This window comes from Hypomesus nipponensis, chromosome 17, assembly GCF_054491055.1.
Source record: "Hypomesus nipponensis isolate SF chromosome 17, ASM5449105v1, whole genome shotgun sequence".
Taxonomy (NCBI): Eukaryota; Metazoa; Chordata; class Actinopteri; order Osmeriformes; family Osmeridae; genus Hypomesus; species Hypomesus nipponensis.
In genome coordinates this window covers 5,373,154-5,392,982 of record NC_140377.1, presented here as the reverse complement: position 1 = coordinate 5,392,982, position 19,829 = coordinate 5,373,154, and the positions used below count along the sequence as shown (strand labels likewise).

The 19,829-nt window shown below is 39.4% G+C and overlaps 2 protein-coding genes across 3 annotated transcripts; both read right to left on the bottom strand.

Moving 5' to 3' along the window:
- Positions 1–141: 141 nt before the first annotated feature.
- On the bottom strand, positions 142–2,576 carry galr2b (galanin receptor 2b). Its single transcript, XM_084678067.1, has 2 exons — positions 2,203–2,576; positions 142–904 (listed from the first exon to the last, which is right to left on the bottom strand). Exons 1-2 carry the CDS (start codon positions 2,574–2,576, stop codon positions 142–144), a joined length of 1,137 nt encoding a protein of 378 aa, XP_084534193.1.
- Positions 2,577–12,336: 9,760 nt separating this feature from the next.
- On the bottom strand, positions 12,337–17,440 carry zfand2a (zinc finger, AN1-type domain 2A). 2 transcript variants are annotated; one of them, XM_084678582.1, is made up of 10 exons: positions 17,279–17,440; positions 16,079–16,169; positions 15,795–15,889; positions 15,501–15,632; positions 15,228–15,379; positions 14,933–15,055; positions 14,577–14,664; positions 13,528–13,604; positions 12,823–12,957; positions 12,337–12,642 (listed from the first exon to the last, which is right to left on the bottom strand). In XM_084678582.1, the coding sequence occupies exons 2-9, from the start codon at positions 16,131–16,133 to the stop codon at positions 12,846–12,848; spliced, it is 834 nt and encodes a 277-aa protein (XP_084534708.1). In that variant the 5' UTR covers positions 16,134–16,169; positions 17,279–17,440; the 3' UTR covers positions 12,337–12,642; positions 12,823–12,845. The 2 variants fall into 2 exon arrangements, with proteins under 2 accessions (XP_084534708.1, XP_084534707.1); XM_084678581.1 differs by having other exon boundaries at positions 12,873–12,957; positions 17,279–17,435.
- Positions 17,441–19,829: the final 2,389 nt, after the last annotated feature.

Sequence of the window (19,829 nt, the reverse complement as noted above, 5' to 3'; positions counted from 1 at the left end):
AAATCCATAGCAACAAAACGTAATCCTTTTAGAGGTTTATGACTCAAACTGCATACTTGAAAACATATTTTCCATCCAGATAACATCAAATATCCCGCTTTGGAGGGATAATAAGGCAATAAGCACATAACTCTTTAACAATTAGGGTTGCTTTTGAAATGGCAAGTTTAAAGTCATTGTGGCCTCCCGAGGTTCAGCGATGGGCCTGTTAGTCATTTCACAATCGTTCTGTCGTATGTTTTCCTCATTCATCTGAGACACTTCTGTTGACCCTGCTTCAAATCCAGGCACAGTGTTGGCCACATGAACCACATGAACTTTGTTCCTTCCATTCTTGCTGAGGATACAGCTGAACACTTTCTTAAAGCCTTTGCGAAAATGCTTGGATACCAAAGCATACACAATGGGATTGAGGCAGGAGTTAGCATAAGCCATGCAGTGAGACAATATCCTAAAGGCGTATGTGGTCTGGTTGAAGGGAAAATCTCCATAGAGGTAACAAAGTATGACTACATGGTACGGCAGCCAGCATATGCAGAAAAGCACAGTAACAATGATGATCATTTTTGTCACCTTGCGCTTGGCTCTTTTTGACTCTGACATTCCGTCCAACGGGTCCACAGCTGTCCACAAGTACTTGATGGTTCTGGTATAGGACAGGCTTACGATGAGCACAGGGATCACATAACCAAACACAAAGGTGCATGTGTCAAGCACCTTACGGTTGTGCTCTTGCCAGCCAGGGACACACACGTTGCTATTGGCAAAATCAATGAGGTCATAGTAGCTTAGATACGGTCCCGCAAAGATCAGCGAGAGACCCCAGATGACTACCATGGCAACCACAGCATTACAGGGTGTTCTTAGTTCTCGGGAACGCAGAGGGTAGCGAATGGCCAGATACCTACCAAACACAAAGACTGGTCAGACTTACAATTAATTTCACTAAGATTTTCTGAAAACTATATTGTATCCTTTACAAACCCAAATACAATTTGTGCAGTTCATTCAACCATTGGAACTCTAACTAATAACAAATGATTTGTAAACGTACAAAAAGGAGAGTTATTAGGTCGATGCAGGAACCAATTCCATAAATGGTTTATAAATGTTTCACAAGGGATTGCAGTTAAAGTGTTATTGTTGGTGCATGTAATTATTTTGTTATGCTTTATTAGTAGAATGGTGTTTTTAGCTGGATGTTCAGCAAGGATTTGACTACGTAAACAAGAATTTGATTATACTTCAGTCCAATGTCAAACTACCACTTCTTAAATGGATTAAATAGTTTTTTATCTGAAAACATATTTAAGGCTTATAGACAAAAAACGATTTGATCTGCCTTTGGGGTTAATAGATGAGCGGCAAATTTAGAGCTGCAAATGTGTTTGTTGTTCATCCTGCCTGCCTGGGAAATAATTGCTTCTGGGGGTTCTAGGTCTCAACCACACTCGCTGCAGATGTTCATTTTTCACATGGAGGAAATATATTGAATTAATGGCACCGTCGAAAAGGTAAACAATCACGTTGTGTGTTGAGGTGTCGGCTCTCCCCACAGATTGAGACCAACTATTTTCATCAGGCTCAGAATGTGGCCCCACAGAATCAATGGGATCCTATTTGAAGGAAGAGAACAAATGCATTGTGCAAGGAAAGCACTCATGCTGAAGTCCATGATGATGATTCAAATTCAAAGGTCAGGATTATTTGGATGTTTTTATCCTTTAGCTTCTCGTCCTAACATTACCGATGTGCCTCTTTTATTCTGGCCAGACAGGTAGCTATCAGGGACGAGAGAAGGTTTGTCTGGACTGCCAGGCTAATAAAAACACTGTGAAAGAATAGGTGTTTGAAAGTGTGAGTGCCATATCTGAACAGCATAGGCTTCTGACAATGCCTGTGATCATCTTTCTGCCTATTATTATACAATAGATAATAGGACCAAGTATTTTTGCAGAGAAGAAGTGTGAACTCTGATGAGATAAACTATAGACATCTTGGTTTAGCCATAGAAATCCATTCGTTTTAATTGGGCAAGTTGACCTTTGGATTCACAAACCAATGATGAATGTGTACTACATGTAAGAGTACATTTATTTTTTTAAAGGATATGAGGCACTGGGACTGTTCAACTTTACGTATATGAAAACATTTGACAGCCCTGACAGTAGCTTGGAAAATGGTTGAGAAACAGAAACATACCTATCGACCGACACTGCAGCAAGCGTGAAACTGCTGGCGTACATGGTGAGGTTGATAAAGAAGTGGACCACCTTGCACATGAAAGAGCCAAACACCCAACCTTCCAGGGAGTAAATGGTGGCTTGGAAAGGCACACAGAAGATGATGAAGAAGAAGTCGGCCACGCTCAGGTTGAGGATAAACAGGTTGGTGGTGTTGTATCCCACCTGACCACTGCGTAGTAGCACCGCCAACACAAGGCTGTTCCCAATGGTGCCCAGTAGGAAAATGAGGGAGAAGACCACCGACACGATCACACTGGTTGGGTTCACCTGGTAACTGTCTGATGTATTTCCCTGTCCTCCTGTCCTACTGAAGTCTTCCAGGTCAGACATTTTTAACAGCAGTTTGTGTTCTGGAAGAAAAGAGATATAAATCTGAATAAAGTTGGGCTGCAACAATATGAGTGATGCCTGGTTAGTTTACAACCCTATGATAATGGTGTTCACGAAAAAAGCATGTGCTTCAGAATGTCAAGTAAGGATGATGAATTGTTTTGATGAGTCACCCAGTTTTAATACTCATATCATACTGACAGCAGACAAAACCTAATCGAGTAGCTAACATGTTTGCTGTGGGCTTTCGTTCAATATATCTGCCTAATTATTTTCTATGGAACAAAGTAGGCCCAAGGAAAAATCATTTTGTATGTGTTGACATTACTGGAAAAAATACAATACCTTATGGATGAAACCATTTATAAAATAATTGGATACCAACTTACAACACTACAGCGAGAATCAGATCGATATAGACATATTTGGTATGCATTAATCTGAACATGTGTCAGCCTCTCTACCTTTGGTATAGCCACCATCCTCAATGATCATAGTGTAGCAGAGGGAAAAGGAGGTATCGATTTTCATCTGTACAGCTTTGAAAGGAAGTGTTGCTGTTACATGTGGAAGACCAAGGAAAGGAGCCATCCTGACATTCAATATATGATGTCATCTACCTAGCCTTGTGTATTATAGCTAGTACACTCAAACACCCGCCCACTTGGTCAAGCAACTTACTTGTTACTTGACCAAGTAACAAGAAATTCTATTATATTGATGGAATCCCAGTTTCAGCCCTTCAATCTGATTACAGGCTTGACATAGCTTTAAAGTGTCTCAGTAATTGAAAGATGGTGTTCTCTTTGATGTAGTTGCAACTTTCCAACTGAGGAGAAATGACTAACCAATAGATCCGGAACACTCCAAGACACAGACTGATTGATTGCCACAGACTACCACTTGCAGAAAATGAATCAGTAAAACTTCAACGGGGACTGCACTGTAAACAATTAATTGTAATTAATAAGTTGTAATTAACAAGGCAGTTACCATGACAAAAAGCATAGCACCACATCTATATATATTCCTAAGGTTTAAACCAAAGGATGGTTTGTATTCACTGATCCTGTAACAGACAATGGCAACAGCAGTAATGCCCAAATTCTGAAGTGTAGCAATCTCTTGTCAGTTAAGATACAACCAAGCGTCCTATCACACAACATGCTGGCTGGCACACATCCTACAGACAGTCCATCCCTGTGGTACAGACCTGTAACAACCTCATCAGGCAAGATTCCAACATTTGGTGATACATTTTTGTTTTGCCACACAAAACACAGCTGGATCGAACCATTCAACGTTTTTGGAATGCAAGTCCTTTCAAAAAGGTCTGTAATTCCCCAAATGCAGAATTGGCCAACAACTTCAATTTAAATTGGACTTGTAGTGGCTTGTGACACATTTTGTTCATAAAAACACATGGCATAGACCTTGTACACACTGGCTACTGAACTATTTAAAATAGACCTACACTATATGCTTTTTGTTGTGGCTGTGGTTTATGCATAGTGACGTCAGCGCAGCAATTGATCCAAGATTTCACTTAGCCTGTGGGAGAAAAAGTAGTTTTTTGCCAAAAGATGAGAGTGAGAAAATTGCACACTTTCAGTAAAGTGGCACAGCTTGGCTAGTTTTAGTTGGTGTATGTGTTGAGACACACAGGCCTACCAAATATCTCAGTCCAAAACTAGACATGCTGTCAGAAGCTATGTTCTCTGTAGAATTTTAGTCTGTTGCTATAGGTATTTAGTGCATGCAACTGATGTACATAAACTAAAAATGCATACACTAGGATGGGAGTGTTTAATTTATCTAATGTGGGAAACAGAACACATTGAATCAAGGAGACTGAGAGGAAAGAAAATTATTCTTCTACAGCATTGTTTCCCCAAATAATTACCTTTAGAATATGTTGTGTATGTATTCATTGTACCTGTATTGTACATTTAACAAGATATATTGCATCCCCTCTTGAAACCCACGAAACAACGATGGTTAGTCTTGGCACTTGATTGATAACACTTAAAATACCCAAATTCTGTTGTCATGGAGATGTCATGTCATCCAAACGAGACATCTGGCTATTGGTCGTGGTTGGACAGCTACTGAGGCAGTTATGTCTAACCCTTAGCTAATTGGTTAGTAGGTAGTGGCTATCTGTGAGTGACAACCTTTTTAGATTTTTGGTGCAGCTTTTATTGTGTGGTTAAGATTTAAAATTTTATTTTAGGCTGGAACATAATGTCAACAATGTAATAGATACTTCTAAAAGAGCTACATGACTAAAATAATTATAAGCTCAGTTAAACTGTTCTGAAACAAATTACAGCCCTCAGTGTTGAGCTTCACAATCATTCCTCAACTGGCTTTCCTTCTTTCACCCATGGAACATGCACAATTATGTTATCTTCCTTTTCTCTCCAAAATGGCTGATTCACCAAGTGCACTCTGACTCAAAAGCGTAAGTCAAAAGAAATTCTGTCACACATTCACACCAATTTGCCCTCACATCAATTATTTTTAAAGAAACCTTCCGACCCAAATGTTTCCTTAAACCCATATCAGTGTATTAAACAAAAGTACAATGTCTGAACACAGCAGGCAGCAGGGTAAAATCTCTTATCTAACACTGCTGTACAGATTTTTAAATGATTTTTATACACCAGACACATATAATCTTATTTCGGACTTCAGTAGCTTCCAGGCTCTTTAATCCCTGGGCATGCTCACCAGAGGAAATTATTTTGACATGGGTCACATATCTGTCCTGACAGCTAAGCTTCAGGAACCGGCTGCTATTGTAGCTTGCAGAGATAATTTGGAAGTGTCTAAAGGGTGACCAGTGAGCACCTAAAGAGCAAGAAGAAGTGCTATTATAAGTAAATGCTTTAGCCAGTGTAAGGTCTTAAGGAGAAAAAAAAATGAATTTGTGTAGAGGGATGGGTTGGAAAAAATAACAGCAGTAACGGGAAAATATAAGTATAAATGCCGGAAAATACAATAATAAAATAGACTTTGGAGCGCTACACATGGATTAGACAACATGCATTTTTATTATTAAATATGGCATAAGATCACCAAGTATGTCACAATGTATAGTAAAAACTACTTCTGAAAAACATTACCAATTGGATGTTTGCATTATGTCCAATCAGCATCCCAAATTCCTCTACTCAGATGCTGTGCTCCTGGAATGGCTTTAGGATTAGAAATGAAAACAGAAACTCCAGAACTGCACAGTAAATAATGTGATATGGTCTCTGCATGGATATGCATGTTAACATAAGATAAATCAGGTGAACCTACCAGGTTTATTGGTCAACAGTATCTGCAGTTGAAATGTACTGTTTTTCTGTTTTCCTAATACTCCGGAATAAAATATATTACTCTAACAAAACGTATCTTTCCTCCATTCTACCGTTTCTGCCTTCCAACACACTGATTTTGTTCTGTGCTTGTATCTCTCTCACGCTCTCTACCTCTGCCCACCCACTCTTCAACCCCCTCTTTCTTTCTCTCTCACACTCTCTGGTCCAATCCCTCTCCCACCCTGACAAAAGGCTCCTCCTCCACAGCTTAATGTCCTCTCTTTACTGCAGCAGAGCATTGCGGAGCAGAGGTGTGGTGTTGGGCTCAATACCATGTTGTGGAACGAGGTTAAGCAACTGCTACTTAATCATCTGGAGTAAGGATAGACAATTGGCCTGGGGAAACATGTATTTAGCATACTGAGAAACAGCTCAGGTGCCTAATCAATCGTGAGCGAGACCATCGACCCAATCTTTGTATTCATACACTATTTACATTGTGTCACAATGTTTCCTGCAAATTACATATCATTACATATCATGACAGACAAAAGACATTAAAAAAATACTTAACTATTACATGGTTGACTTGCACTCTTGTAGGTGCTGAATATAAAAACATGTAAATAAAAGATGTCAGCCTACTCAAAGTCTAGATTCATAATTAATTACAAGTTGACAAGTTTGGGGAACTGTGAAAGTGTAGAAATTGCTTTGACTAGCTATATCAGCATCTAGCAGCTTTTGAGATGCTAAATAAAAGCAGTTCAGTGTTTCTTGTTTGCTTAAAGGTTTATTTCAAGGTCATTGTCACCACCATAGATTTTTAATAATTAAAGTAGTAGTCTTCTATTCCAATTCCCAAAGGAACAACTTGTTGTTTTTATTGTTGGACCTTCAAAGCAAATACTATACAGTAAATACTTACTGTAAAACAAAGTTTGATGTTTTACATTTTAAACTGAAAATGACTTCTGCTACAACGACATCCTGCTTTCTGACCCTATTACATGAAGTGGGACTTTCCAGTTGAACAGGAATCTTGTAACTTCTCAAAATTCTATTTTAACTCGTCAAGGTAGTAGGTTGATTTAGGCTTGGCTTTACTGCAAACAAAGCATTGCTAAACATATCACTGTACCTTTGATCATCATAAAAACAGAAGGGGAACGTAATGCAATCTGTAACTGCCAATAAATCTATTTGCTTCTTCTGACCTACAATTTATTTTCATTATATCCTATTGACCATATAATCAGCAATCTTAGATGTGCTAGGATTCAGACTAATAAAAGGCAATTGTACACAAACATTTTAACTTTAAATGACCCATCATCAGGGTTATCTTCTTACAGTGACGTTTATTGATGTAAGCCTGTAGGGTATTTCCCAATGGACAAAAAGCTATTGATCTGCTCTTTTTGATATTATTCCCATGTGTCAAGTGGTTCCTTGGTTGAAATAAGAACGTAATAACGTGAAAATATCAAATAGTATGACAATAAAAAAGTCCATCATGACATATGAAGTTCAGAAGCCAGTGAAAAGAGTTTTTCTGCCTTGCTCTCCTGGGTTTATTTTTTGAGAACGTTTCCATAGCAACCAAAGACTGTTCATTTTTACAGGACACTGATCAGATCCTCCACTGTTGCTGTGACTGGAGACAGGGGGATTCAATTGACACTTGCACGATCATAAATTTAAATGTGACATGCGTTTGCAAAGATGAGCTGTCAGGTGAAACATTTCTTCACGTGCATGACTGACACACACTGCTTTTGATATTTTCAATGTAAGATTATGTGGGTAATTGATAACAATAATATTCCAACATTTATAACTCCACAAGGAGGAGATTTTGTGGGAAATAATAACAGTGTTTTACCACACCCTTTTTTGTTAAAGGGGAGTCTATTCCTCCATGATGAGTCAGGGATGTAGAAGCAATGTGGATGTCCTGGCTGAAAATTAAAGAAAGGAAGAAAAACATATCTGGCAGCGATCCAGAATGTGAATCAAACACAAACAAATTCTGTTGTTCTGTTTTAGCTTCAGAGCTATGGGGAGTGTATTTCTCCTGATGTGTGTCATTGCATTTCCTTCCATGTCTGTCAACATGCCATTGAACATAATGACCTCAGGGGTGATCCATGGTGTGATCTGACCTAGGATCACTTCATTCATTACTGTCAGGAGGCCGGATTTACAGACCAGGCTTATTTGAAGAGTTTTTTATATTTATTTTTAATTTAAGAGTGTGTGTTGACAGATATGTGAAAAAGAACCAGTTCTCTGGAAACTCCCAACCACCCATGAGCATTCTATTAGCCTCTTAAGGAAAGCCAAGGTCTTCCTACTGAAGCACTAAGACATGAAACGTTGAAATATTCACCAGCCTCTTTAAAAGATTCAAGCAATACTCTCTCACTGCAAGGTCATCACCAACCAAGCCTGCAGCCTCCACAAGTTGGCACTTCAGGATTTTCAGAGAAGTAGTCAGTTTTTTAAGGTACATAATGCAAGGTGCAAGGTTCCCTGTAACCCTAGGTAAAAAAAAAACTTGCCTCTTACTTACCTGTTCAATGGAGTAATATGTCAAAAACAGCCCCAGAGTAGAATCACTAATGAACTTTGATAGTTTTATTGCGTAGGTAGTAGTAATTTAACGTTCTTATGACATAGTGTCTGTATGTTTCTATTTTCAATTCTCAAGTTCACACATTAGACAGCTTCCAAGCTTTCCACTGTTGTCATGGAAACACATGCAGTTGATGTTGTTAGTTTCTACGCTGCTATGTTTTTGACTGATAGTAATTCGCATGGTTCAATTATTAACTGAATAAAGCTCCGATCAAACTTCTAGTTTTTCTTCAACATTAATAAAAGTGTAATGTACGGTTAACGTATGTCCAAACCAATACAGTCTAACTCCAACAGTCATAAAAGCATAAAACAACAGTGTTGCAGTAGTGTGCTCCTTAACATTTATGCAGATGTCTCTGTTTTCAATTATCTAAATTGGATCCAGACTGCTTTATGGTGATGTAATAGACAATCACAACGTAATATAATTAGAAATTTGGCTGCTGAAAGATTCATGTCTCTTTAAAGATTCAGGTTACTGCACCTTTTGTTGTTGGCTCAGAGATGTTCTTTAATCTTTGATTGATGAGATGTAGCTTCTCTCTGTCTTTTAAAAAACATATTATTGCAGCCTCATAGCTTCATAGCTGAACACTAAAAGAACACCCAGAGCCTATGGCTGTGTGAATGTCATGTCCTGGAGTCCAAGACAATCTGTTTTAATTCCTGCAGGTACCCTTCCTTTGGACTGCAACTTACACTAAAAAAGTTCCACTTCCCTTTTCCAGTATTGGAGCACCCCCTTGAACATTCATGGTGGGAGTCAAATGGCTGAGCGGTGAGGGAGTCAGGCTGGTAATCAGAAGGTTGCAGGATCGATTCCCTGCCGTACTAAATGTCGTTGTGTCCTTGGGCAAGGCACTTCACCCTACTTGCCTCGGGGGGAATGTCCCTGTACTTACTGTAAGTCGCCCTGGATAAGAGAGTCTGCTAAATGAATACATGTAAATGTAAACATTCCCCACGTACCCTTGAAAAATCCCCAGTGTTTTGTGTGACACATTGTGATAAACCAGACAGCACTCCTGCTATTTTGTTGATCACCTGGTCTAATTTCAGCTTGTTAAGGTAAAGCTTCATCAGTTTAAAGGTAATAATAGCCTATAGTCTGTAGTTTTTTTCTATGAAGGAACAATGCCAGAGTATACCAGCAATAATTTATCTTCGAGTTATTATCACAGACACAGAAAAAACACAACTTTAACCACTTATATGGTAATGTATAGAATGGTTACAAATGCATCTCAGTACCACAAAAGGAAATAAGAGTTGTGATGGGAGACTGTTGAAACAGACTGTATAGGATAATTTCTATAATGGTACGTCAAATAGAGGACCCATATTTGTCACGTTTGTGGGTTCACTTTTATTTTAGATACATTTAAATGTTTGTGTAAGACTATGAGGTTGATTTTCCCACATGCAAATAGGCTTTTGGTTACAGAAAGCACCAACACTAACTGTGATTGCTTTTTTGCTAGCCATGCAAACAATCAAGGAACATCGCCCTTGTGAGAAGGCACGCATGGGCCATGTCTTATGAAGTCTGTAAGGTTGTCGTATGTGCACTTGTCTTATCAGTAGCACAGTACTGTTTGCCAGTTGTAGCAAACACGTCTCAGTCAAACACTCGTAAGCTCCAAGTAGTACAGAACAGAGCCTGCAGATTGTTGTTGAAATGCTCACTAGACACGCCAGTTGAACAAATGCATGTAGATCTGGGTTGGCCCATTGTAAGAGATAGATTCGCCCCCACACATTTTCAACTAGATTATCCAATTCCTACAGTTTCAAAAGCAAACTCCAAAAAGAGAACCTTTCTCTGCCGTGCCGTCAACCTTTGGAACACCCTACCACCAAACATCTAGTCTCGCAAATTTCAAAAAGGTAATTGACCATTTGTTTGCAAACTAGATTAATAGTTATGGGAATTTTTTAACTGTATTTTATGTGACGATTACGTATGACTATGTTTCTTTGATCTGTAATCTGTATATATATATGTCTGCATGTGTGTATTTGTTAATTGTTCAAACCCTGGAAGATTAGACCTTCTATGGCTAAAGGGTATCGCAATAAACCAATTTCACTTTAAAATATATAAGTTGTTGTGAAACAGTAATAGCATTATGAATGTATGTGGTTTTTGGTTAACAGTGATATGATTCTCGGCAAATGCAAATACCCCACATATAGTAATATACAGAAAGGTATATAGAGAAAGGTGTCACAAATGTAAAGGTGAAATTAGTCTGAAGCCTGAAAAAGAATGAGATTCGTCTGTTAAAAAAATTTAACATTGACTTAAAGCACAGTGTTGACCAGACTGTCAACACTGTGCTGACTGACTATATGAACATCATATAGTCCATGAAAACCCAGTACAATAGGTAGGAACCCTGACACAGAACAAACAATGTGAAATTACAATATAGGCTGTTGTCAGAGTGTGCTTGTGGATGGTGGAAAGTATGTGTCTGACAAAACACTGACTACACACTGTATTTTTCTTTGAGTTCTGAGGGATCTTGTCTAGAATATAAATGGATTCCAGGTGAAGCTCCCCTCACTGAACCTTGGCATCACATACATAAATCAGTGGAAAAGTCCATAAGATATCTTCTGCTAAAACAGTCATTTTCACTTTAAAAAAAAACAAACAAACTTTGCAATAGCATGCCATGAAACATTGTCAAGATCATGAAACAATGTCTAAACAGGCTCATCATGTGAGTTGAGAAAATGCATTACCTCTCACACGCTTCTCTTGTAGCAACCTACACTGCTGGTGGTACAGGTGCAGCTGGCAACCATGGGAACATGCTTCACAGCCACTGTGAAAGAGACGATAGTAGACAGTAAGCAATAAGAATTGAGCTTTCTGTCACTCCAAGGAAAAACACACCTGAGAAAACATGCATGTCATCGTTAGCAACATCTGACTTCACAGAACATGAAGTCAACAAACCATACCCTACCAGCGATCAGTGTAGTGACAAAACTTATTACCATGGATAATGACATAGAATCATTAGCTGTAAATTAACATTGTCCCTTAACATATAACGAGATTTTGTAATTATTTGATGCTTCGTGTGCAGGGTATTTTAGTACTTTCACATTAAATAGCATGAAAGGTTGGTTCAGAGATAACTATCCAGCAATCATCTCTGATGTTCCCTCATTACTACTCACAATTATGTGTCATTTCCCTCTTGTAGGGGGATGAAGAGGTCTAGTGTAACAGTGAGTAACCTACATCCAGGTGACTAACCAATCCATTACATAAGTGCCCTTACCTTGCCAACATGACTCTTCTTTGTTAGCTGAGACATAATGATAGGCACTGTCCTTTCAGAAGAATAAAAAGAATCTTTGATATTAAGTTATTTAAAATACATTCTAAAATCACAGTGAACCCATTCTTGCATGTGACATGTGCAATAATCTTGGGTTATGACAGGCCAAACATTAGACAAACAAGAAACCAGTGCCTCTTTTTTTTTTTCCTTCTTCTTTCATAAATACATTCACAGAAGGAATACCATTCTCCAGTGTCTCTTGTCTGAGAACAAACGTGGAACTTAATCTACCTGACCTTAGAGACACCATGTGGTAGAAGGAAACAACTACAACTACACACACATTGCTGTTAAAGTTGACCCATGTTTCATGTTCTGACTCTTACATTACAATAATGTAACTTTCATCACATATAACAAAGATTTGTCAACACACACTTTTTAATATTATACATTGTATTCTGTAGATACATTAGATATATTGACAACAAAGGGGCAATAGGGTGGTCTTTATAATAATTTATTTAGGATACAATTATGCTATGGTTACATTTCATGATCAATAATATATAAAATATGTACAATGTCTCATCAGTAAAAATTAGGAGAGAGTATTGAAAAGCCAGTGAGCCACTCTTAGCTGGTGGGATTTCCTGAATGCTAATTTGGTACAATCAGTGATGCTTAGCTACTGGGCATAAGTGTTCAAGAGATGTGCTGTCGCTTGTTGTCGACTAGTGGAAGCCTTGGTCCGGGCTGAGTGATCCAGGTTTACGACAGGCTGCAGGTGGACTGCTTGGACTCTCTGCCCTGTGAACAAAGGGGATCATGCTGGGTCAGGCAATTCACTGAAACTTAGTTACAAGGTTTGTGTCTTCAAACTATACGGCGCTCTAATTATTTGTATGATCAATTTCCTTTAGTCCACTTCGTATAACATACTGAGTGAGTAAGTTGAGAGTGAGTGAGGATTTCCAAGAAGCCATGTACCTAGGTATGATCCTGCAAGTATTTTACTGACGGCTAAGCCTTCTGGATACCTGTTGTCTCTGCTGCTGACGCCTGTATTCCTCTTCACTAGCAGCGAGGGCCTGAGCCAGGGCCAGATCCTCCTGCTCCTGAGGACTGAGGCACAAACACTTATTGAAGACGTTTCACAGTCAACATGACATAACACTAACACATAACAGTAGAGGGGGGGGTGGGTGGGGTTAAATCCACTAGTCCCTAGTCCACACCTAGTCCCTCCTCACAAAAAATACATCACGCACACACACACACACCACACACACCACACACACCACACACACCACACACACCACACACACCACACACACCCCACACACCCCACACACCCCACACACCCCACACACCCCACACACACCACACACACCACACACACCACACACACCACACACACCACACACACCACACACACACACACACACACACCTCAGGAATATTTTAATTTTGAATCACAGCATATCCCTAGTTATCATGCAGAGGAGCTACTATACGAGTTGGTGTGAAGAAAAGAACAAATCACACTCCCTAGACAGGAGAGTTGATCATTTGCTCACGCCCTCAGCCACATAAGACATTTAGACCAGGCACAGTCATTACAGTCAATAGGCAGGGTTGATTAGAGGCTCTGAAATGTGTGCAGTATCAGAATTCCTCATTAGGACTCCATACCTAAGGGCTGGCTGAACACCACGGCCCGACTCCGCCAGGGACATCTCCAGCGCTCTCTGTAATGCCTGCTCCTCGGTCTGCAAGAACAAAGACAGATTAGCAAACACATGATTCAGGTTGAGGGTTAGGGCCACTCGGTTAAGTCCAGTTAAACACATTTAGGGCAAGAACCCTAACATTGTTATGGCAAGGGGTGACTAGAATGACTCAAGAGTGTAGAATGCAATCAACATACGAAGGAGGCAAGGAGTGGGAAGTGGTGGAATTACACAGCACCACACCAACAATCATATTGCTTGCAAAAACTACTTCAAGCACATCAGTTTCCATGGTCTGATTTATTTGGAGAATGCAGGTAAAAGCCCTTAGCCTGGTCCTAACCAGACTCTCGTACATTTCATTTGTACAGACAGTCTGGGCTCGCTCCATTGACAAGCATTGACTTCCTTGTAGGCGGGTACTCTGTTGAAGTTTAAAACTATTGGATCTGCCTAGAGCAGAAGTAGAACATAACATAGACAACAGGACAAAACATACCTTCTAAAATTAAAGTGATATTGAATTATTTAGAAGGTACTATTGGTTAAGGGCCAGGGCTTTGGTACTATAAAAAGGTCAGCTAAATATTTGCAGTTTAGTTGCCAGCAGCACCTCGCTTTGTCGATTCACAAATGTCCCTGGTTGTTTGCAGCTACTGCAAATCTGCCCTCACTTAAATGTTACTGTTCATTCCCAGTAGTTTTCTGTTTGAGTCATCTACATAGCTCGTCTACACACTGTACAAAGCAGTAATGGTTTGGTTGGTCTAATTCGGCACTGTCATTTTACCTCTGGTGGTACCTCCTAGTCAGACATTTTCTTTCTTACACCAATCCTAGTAAACAGCCAACAGAATAATGTGCATAGTGTCGTTTCACTGAGCCCCGGACCAACATTTTAATGCAAACATCAATAAAGTAGTGACTATTGAGGTCTAAACAAGGTGCTTGAATAAAAGACTACCTATTCAGCAACACTTAACAGCTATGTCATAACAGTTGTATGCATACCAGGCCAGCCTGAAAGGATGCTGATGCAGGTATTATATTCTGAGCTGGAGGGGCCATTGTGGCAGGAGCTGGAACAGACATCCTTGTACTGTTGATTTACAGAGAGAAAAACAGAAGGTTCAGGTGTAGTAAACAACACATTATTTAATACAGTTTGGTACATACCACGGTTTTGGAGTCACTGCAGCATTTTCACTCATTTAATCTGATCTACCTCAAAGTAGAAATGCCTATGACTGACTCAGATATACTCTTCATCTGACTGAATACATGTATTCAGGCCTAAAATTAAGATTTTGTTAAACGGCGCTATAGGTCTTTTTTAGGTTAGGAAAAATTTATTAAAAGATCCTTACCTACTGCTGTGGGTCCTGCTGTTGACACTCACACCATTAGGAACAGTGCGAGAGCTCCCTCTACTGGCCGAACTGCAAGATGCACTAGAGGAAGCACCTTGGGACCGTATTAAAGCAGCATGTCTGAAAGAAACAAATGTCGAAATCATCCTCATTGTGAACAAGCCTTTAACATTATGTCAACTCTACCGCTTTTATTTGTGTTGATATTTCTGCTCTTTAACAAATTAAGATGGCTTAATCCAGTGGTTTCGATCTGTTTTAATGGTGCCCATTAAAGTCTGAAAGTACTTACCCCGATTTGGACACAGGTTTCCCATCTGTCTTACAGTCATGATCTAATGGATGTCGGTGTTTAAGACAGAAATTCAAGTGGCAATCATCACATGTCACCTTGATCATTTCTTTCTGCTTACAGCCTCCCTTCGAGCATTTGTTTGTAAATACCTGCAAAACAGACACTTTGACATTACTTATCCAAATTAACATAGCACATCAATATAAGTCCTAAGGGGTATGAGATGATACATAGGCATAATGATGACAGCAGAATTGTCACTTCATATACCTTTCTCTTTCTCTGTGCAGGATCTGATTTGCAGTCCCGATCAATGTGCTCTCCAACTTTGATGTCAGGCATTTCTCCCCTCTTGATGGGAATAGGAGTGTTGCACAGAGGACAAACCGGGACCTGGACATCCTAAAAGAACAGACAGAACTATTGTTACTTTACCTGTAACCCCAAATAGTTCAATTTATTAGCCAAGCTCAACCACCATTGAACTACAAACATTAGGCTACCTTAAGTTCATGTCTAGGGCAAGAGCATAAGGAAAATAAAGATCAATCACAAATTACATACCTTCTTGTAGGATGACATGCATTTGTGATTTGCATAGGATACGTGATCTTTACAGAAGATCTCTTCACATGCATCACATTTCATTGGTAGGAAATCTGTAAGACATAAGAACACCAGCTGGTTGATGCCATAACAAATTTGTCATATGCTCGTCTCCTAATACAGTTACAATGTATAGTACTGCTGACTACTTAAACTCAACAGTTCCAAAAAGAGAGGACCAATAACATTATGAGGTACAGGGGTGCTGGGCGTACTAGGTAAGTTACCCTGTGACAACTCACCCAGGCGCTTGCAGGACTTCTCAGAGCAATGCTCTCCAAGATCAGGAAACTCCATGGCACTATGGTGATAACCTGTATCTAATTCTTGTTTCTATTTATTAGTAGAACACAAGGAATAAAATCAATGACACAATCCACAATACTGACCCCACCCAGTACAGCCCCCCATATACAGTACACCGAAATAATGGAATGACCGATAGACTATAGCTACAATAAAGATTAGGGCTAGCTAGAAACCATTGGCTGGATTTGTTTGTTTTTTGGTGCTGCCTAGGCTAGTGCTAGATAATTATGCAACAGGCTTAGCGGGTTGCTAACGTCCATGCCTAATTAATTTGACGACAATCACAGTCAAAAGCAGATTGTTCAATACCATCTAGCTAACTACAGTAGCTAAGCAGCCAGAGTTGGCCTCCATGCTAAGCCATGCTATAACTAGGTTAGTAAGTTGTTAGCTAGTTACATGACTGTGTGACACTAATAATGATATTGCTAGCCCCACCCGATTGGCTAATAGATTCAAGAAACATTTAGCCTAGGTAATCACGTTTATCTAGCTACATTAATGTAATTTCAGTTACTGTATAATTAGAGGTAGCTACATTTTGTAGGTGCTGTATCCACTGCCAGAATACCTAGAGCTAGCTATCACACAGTACTAACTAACTGTCCAGTTAGCCATAGATAGCTGGCTAGCACTTATCGAACTGGTATACAAGTTATCAACTGTTTACTTGGTGAAAACAGTCAAATATGATGGCTAACGTCTAACGGCCTCTGGACAACGTTGAATATAAGAACTGATATATCTTGCATTTATTTCACGTTCAATCTGCTAATGTAGCGAGCTCTAGCACTATCTCTAGCGCTATGCTCGAGTAGCTAGCTAGCGTCTAGCCATCTGACACAAAATCATTGATTTAATCGATGTTATAATCATAGTGCTGTGTTAGCTGGCTTTGACCAACAACGATTAATCGCATTAGCTAGCACTAGGTAGTTTGAAATACAGGATATGAACACGTTAGCGTTGAATGTTCTAGAAAAGGCATCCGAAAGATTATACGAGTATGGCTAACACCCATCCTACTGTCGGGCTTGACTGGCTAACCAAGCTAATGAGTTAATGTGTTAAAGTACAAATATTTATCTAGGAAACTGCAATATGAATGCAAACATCTCTAGCATGCTACTTACCTAGAAAATACCCTTATATCGATAGCTTCTTCTCCCAGCGATTGATTTAAAGAGCAAGATCCTTCTTGATTGAGTACAGGATGAGAAAGCAATTTCAGTTGTTGTGACAGCTATTTTAAAGTCGGTCAGCGTTCATGCTCCTCCTCAATGACTCAAGTGGAAGTATCATGCTAGTAAATTCCAGAAAGTACCACATGAGGCAGTGATACAGCACTTTTACTAAGTTAGTTCAATCAACATCTGTAACAGGAAGCGACCTACGCAAACCCAACATGTTGGTAGCTGTTTCCCAAACTAGTTTCAACGCTAATTGTTTGAGTTTCTTATGCCACAAATGTGTTAGCCTAGTATCCCACTGCAACCCCTAAACTACATTAAGAAATAAGGTAGCTTATCCCTCAGTGTAGAATCGATGTAGGTTAAGTATGTGTCGGCGCTAGTATTTGTTTTATTGAAACAATTTGTTATCGTTGAACTGGGGATTGTTTTTTAGGGTGATATTGCCTCTTTGGGAATAAAGTGGAAAAAAACGCATGGCCTTTCAATCTAACGCAGCACTGTCTACCTGCCAGAGGATGGAGACAAAGTTCTTCAATAGCCTACTTTGTTCAAAATCTGGGATAATTCTGTTTTAGATCGGCTCAAATGTCATCGAATGTCTTTTAATGAGAATTGTAAAGGCCTACGCTTGGTGAGTTTGAGCTTTTACGTCAAATTAAATAGCTCTACATCAATAGCCAAATCGTAATGACGTTAGGTAGGACCTAAGATAGCCTATTACAGGCTATTCAACCAAGAAAAGCTTTAGGGTTTACAGTTGGCCTAGTTGTTATATTATAGAAAATACAATTTAAAAGTGGCAACTAAAACTAGACAAACTGCAGTCAAGAGCCTAGCGATCAATAATAGGCTATTTCTCTTGGCTACTCGATTGTTTCATATTCGACATTCGTCTCACATTCGGAAGACACTACTTGGCAGCGTCGCGTTAGGGACCGGGTGAAAACTACCCATACCATTCTGAAAAATGATGACTTTTATAATATTTTTATGAATATACAACCTCAAACGGACACCAGAGTATTCCGAAAAATGTCTGGTATACTTCTACATATGAAATAAAATTGCTATGGAAATAGCACGAAATTCTCGCTAATCTACATACATCAAAAACCTGCTTAACTACTTGACTAATTCACACTTGACTTACCTGTAGTGGCCGCGTTTCCCAGATTTGTTAAGAAGCTCGCGGTCATTGTAACTCTAAATTGTCACTTTGCATTTTCTAATTATACTTTCTTCTCTCTGTTGCTCACCTAACCTCCCCTGTGGTGTGGGGGGGTTGAGCTTTAAACATTGGCCTGGTTGCTGGTGTGACAATGTTGGACCTAGTCCCCAAGTGGACTTTGGTCTGCTATGACGGACCATACAGAGTTCCTGGTCTCTTCCAGTCCATCTCCCTGGCTGTCCTGCGATGCATTTGGTAGAAAGCATATTGGTGCAAATACATGTTGGTTATCCTGTCCCAATCAAACCACAGACTAGCTCCTGGTTCCTCTGCAGCTGTGTGGTCATTGGTCAGAATTTAGTTTAGCACGGCTTTTATGCTGTTTTCAGAGATTAGAAATGTCTTTATTTAAAAAAAAAAGACTGAAAAAGTCAAGGCTATGGAAGTAGTCCAGACATTTACAGAATACTTTGGTGTCAAGTTTGAGGTTTTTCAATCCAATTTTGAAAAAATTAATAAGATGTTTTCAATGTTTTTCTACTAAATTGAAAAAGTGAATGGTGTGGAAGTAGGCTTGACATTATTAGAATAAAGTGGTGTATATTTGAGATTTTTCATTACAATTTTGAAAAAGTTATTGAGTTTATTTAGGATTTCATGCTATTTTCAGAGCTTAGCTAGCCTGACGTTGTCATACTCATAATTCTAGTCAGAATATGAGACTGATAACTCTCCGTTGGGCTGTGAGTATGGGGGTTTTTTCAACCGAACTCGTAAAACAAATGCCTCTTCGCTCAATTGGATAGACCTACAACCAATCAGAGTAACATAATATGTTGTTTGTTGAAAACAAATTCAACCCAAGCGCTCTTTGGTGACGTGCTTGATTACGTTACTGTTGATAATCTGTCCATCATCGTATATAAAGCCCTCCCTGACAATTTCATTGGTCTGAACAGCTCCTGTTCGGGTATAGTTTTTCCGCAACCAAGCTACTCCAGACCAAACTTCCTGATCAATTTTTTTGTGGGCGGGGCTAAATTGGGCTGGCGGCCAGGCTACAGCTTAGCTATTTTCTATTATTTTGTTTGAAACTTAATAGAGCTCCGGACGTCACGTGACTTTACTGTTTACGTCGCCATTTTGGCAGGACAGTGGCGGCTAAAATGAACGGCCCCGGCACGGATTTCAAACTGTCCGAGTTCACTGCGCACTTTAATTCAAAAGTCATAGGTAGCTATGAAGCAAAACTTGATTGACTAAACATCAGTGATCCATATAAGGCTCCCGGAGTTATTTTTACGACCTTTACGAGTGAAACAG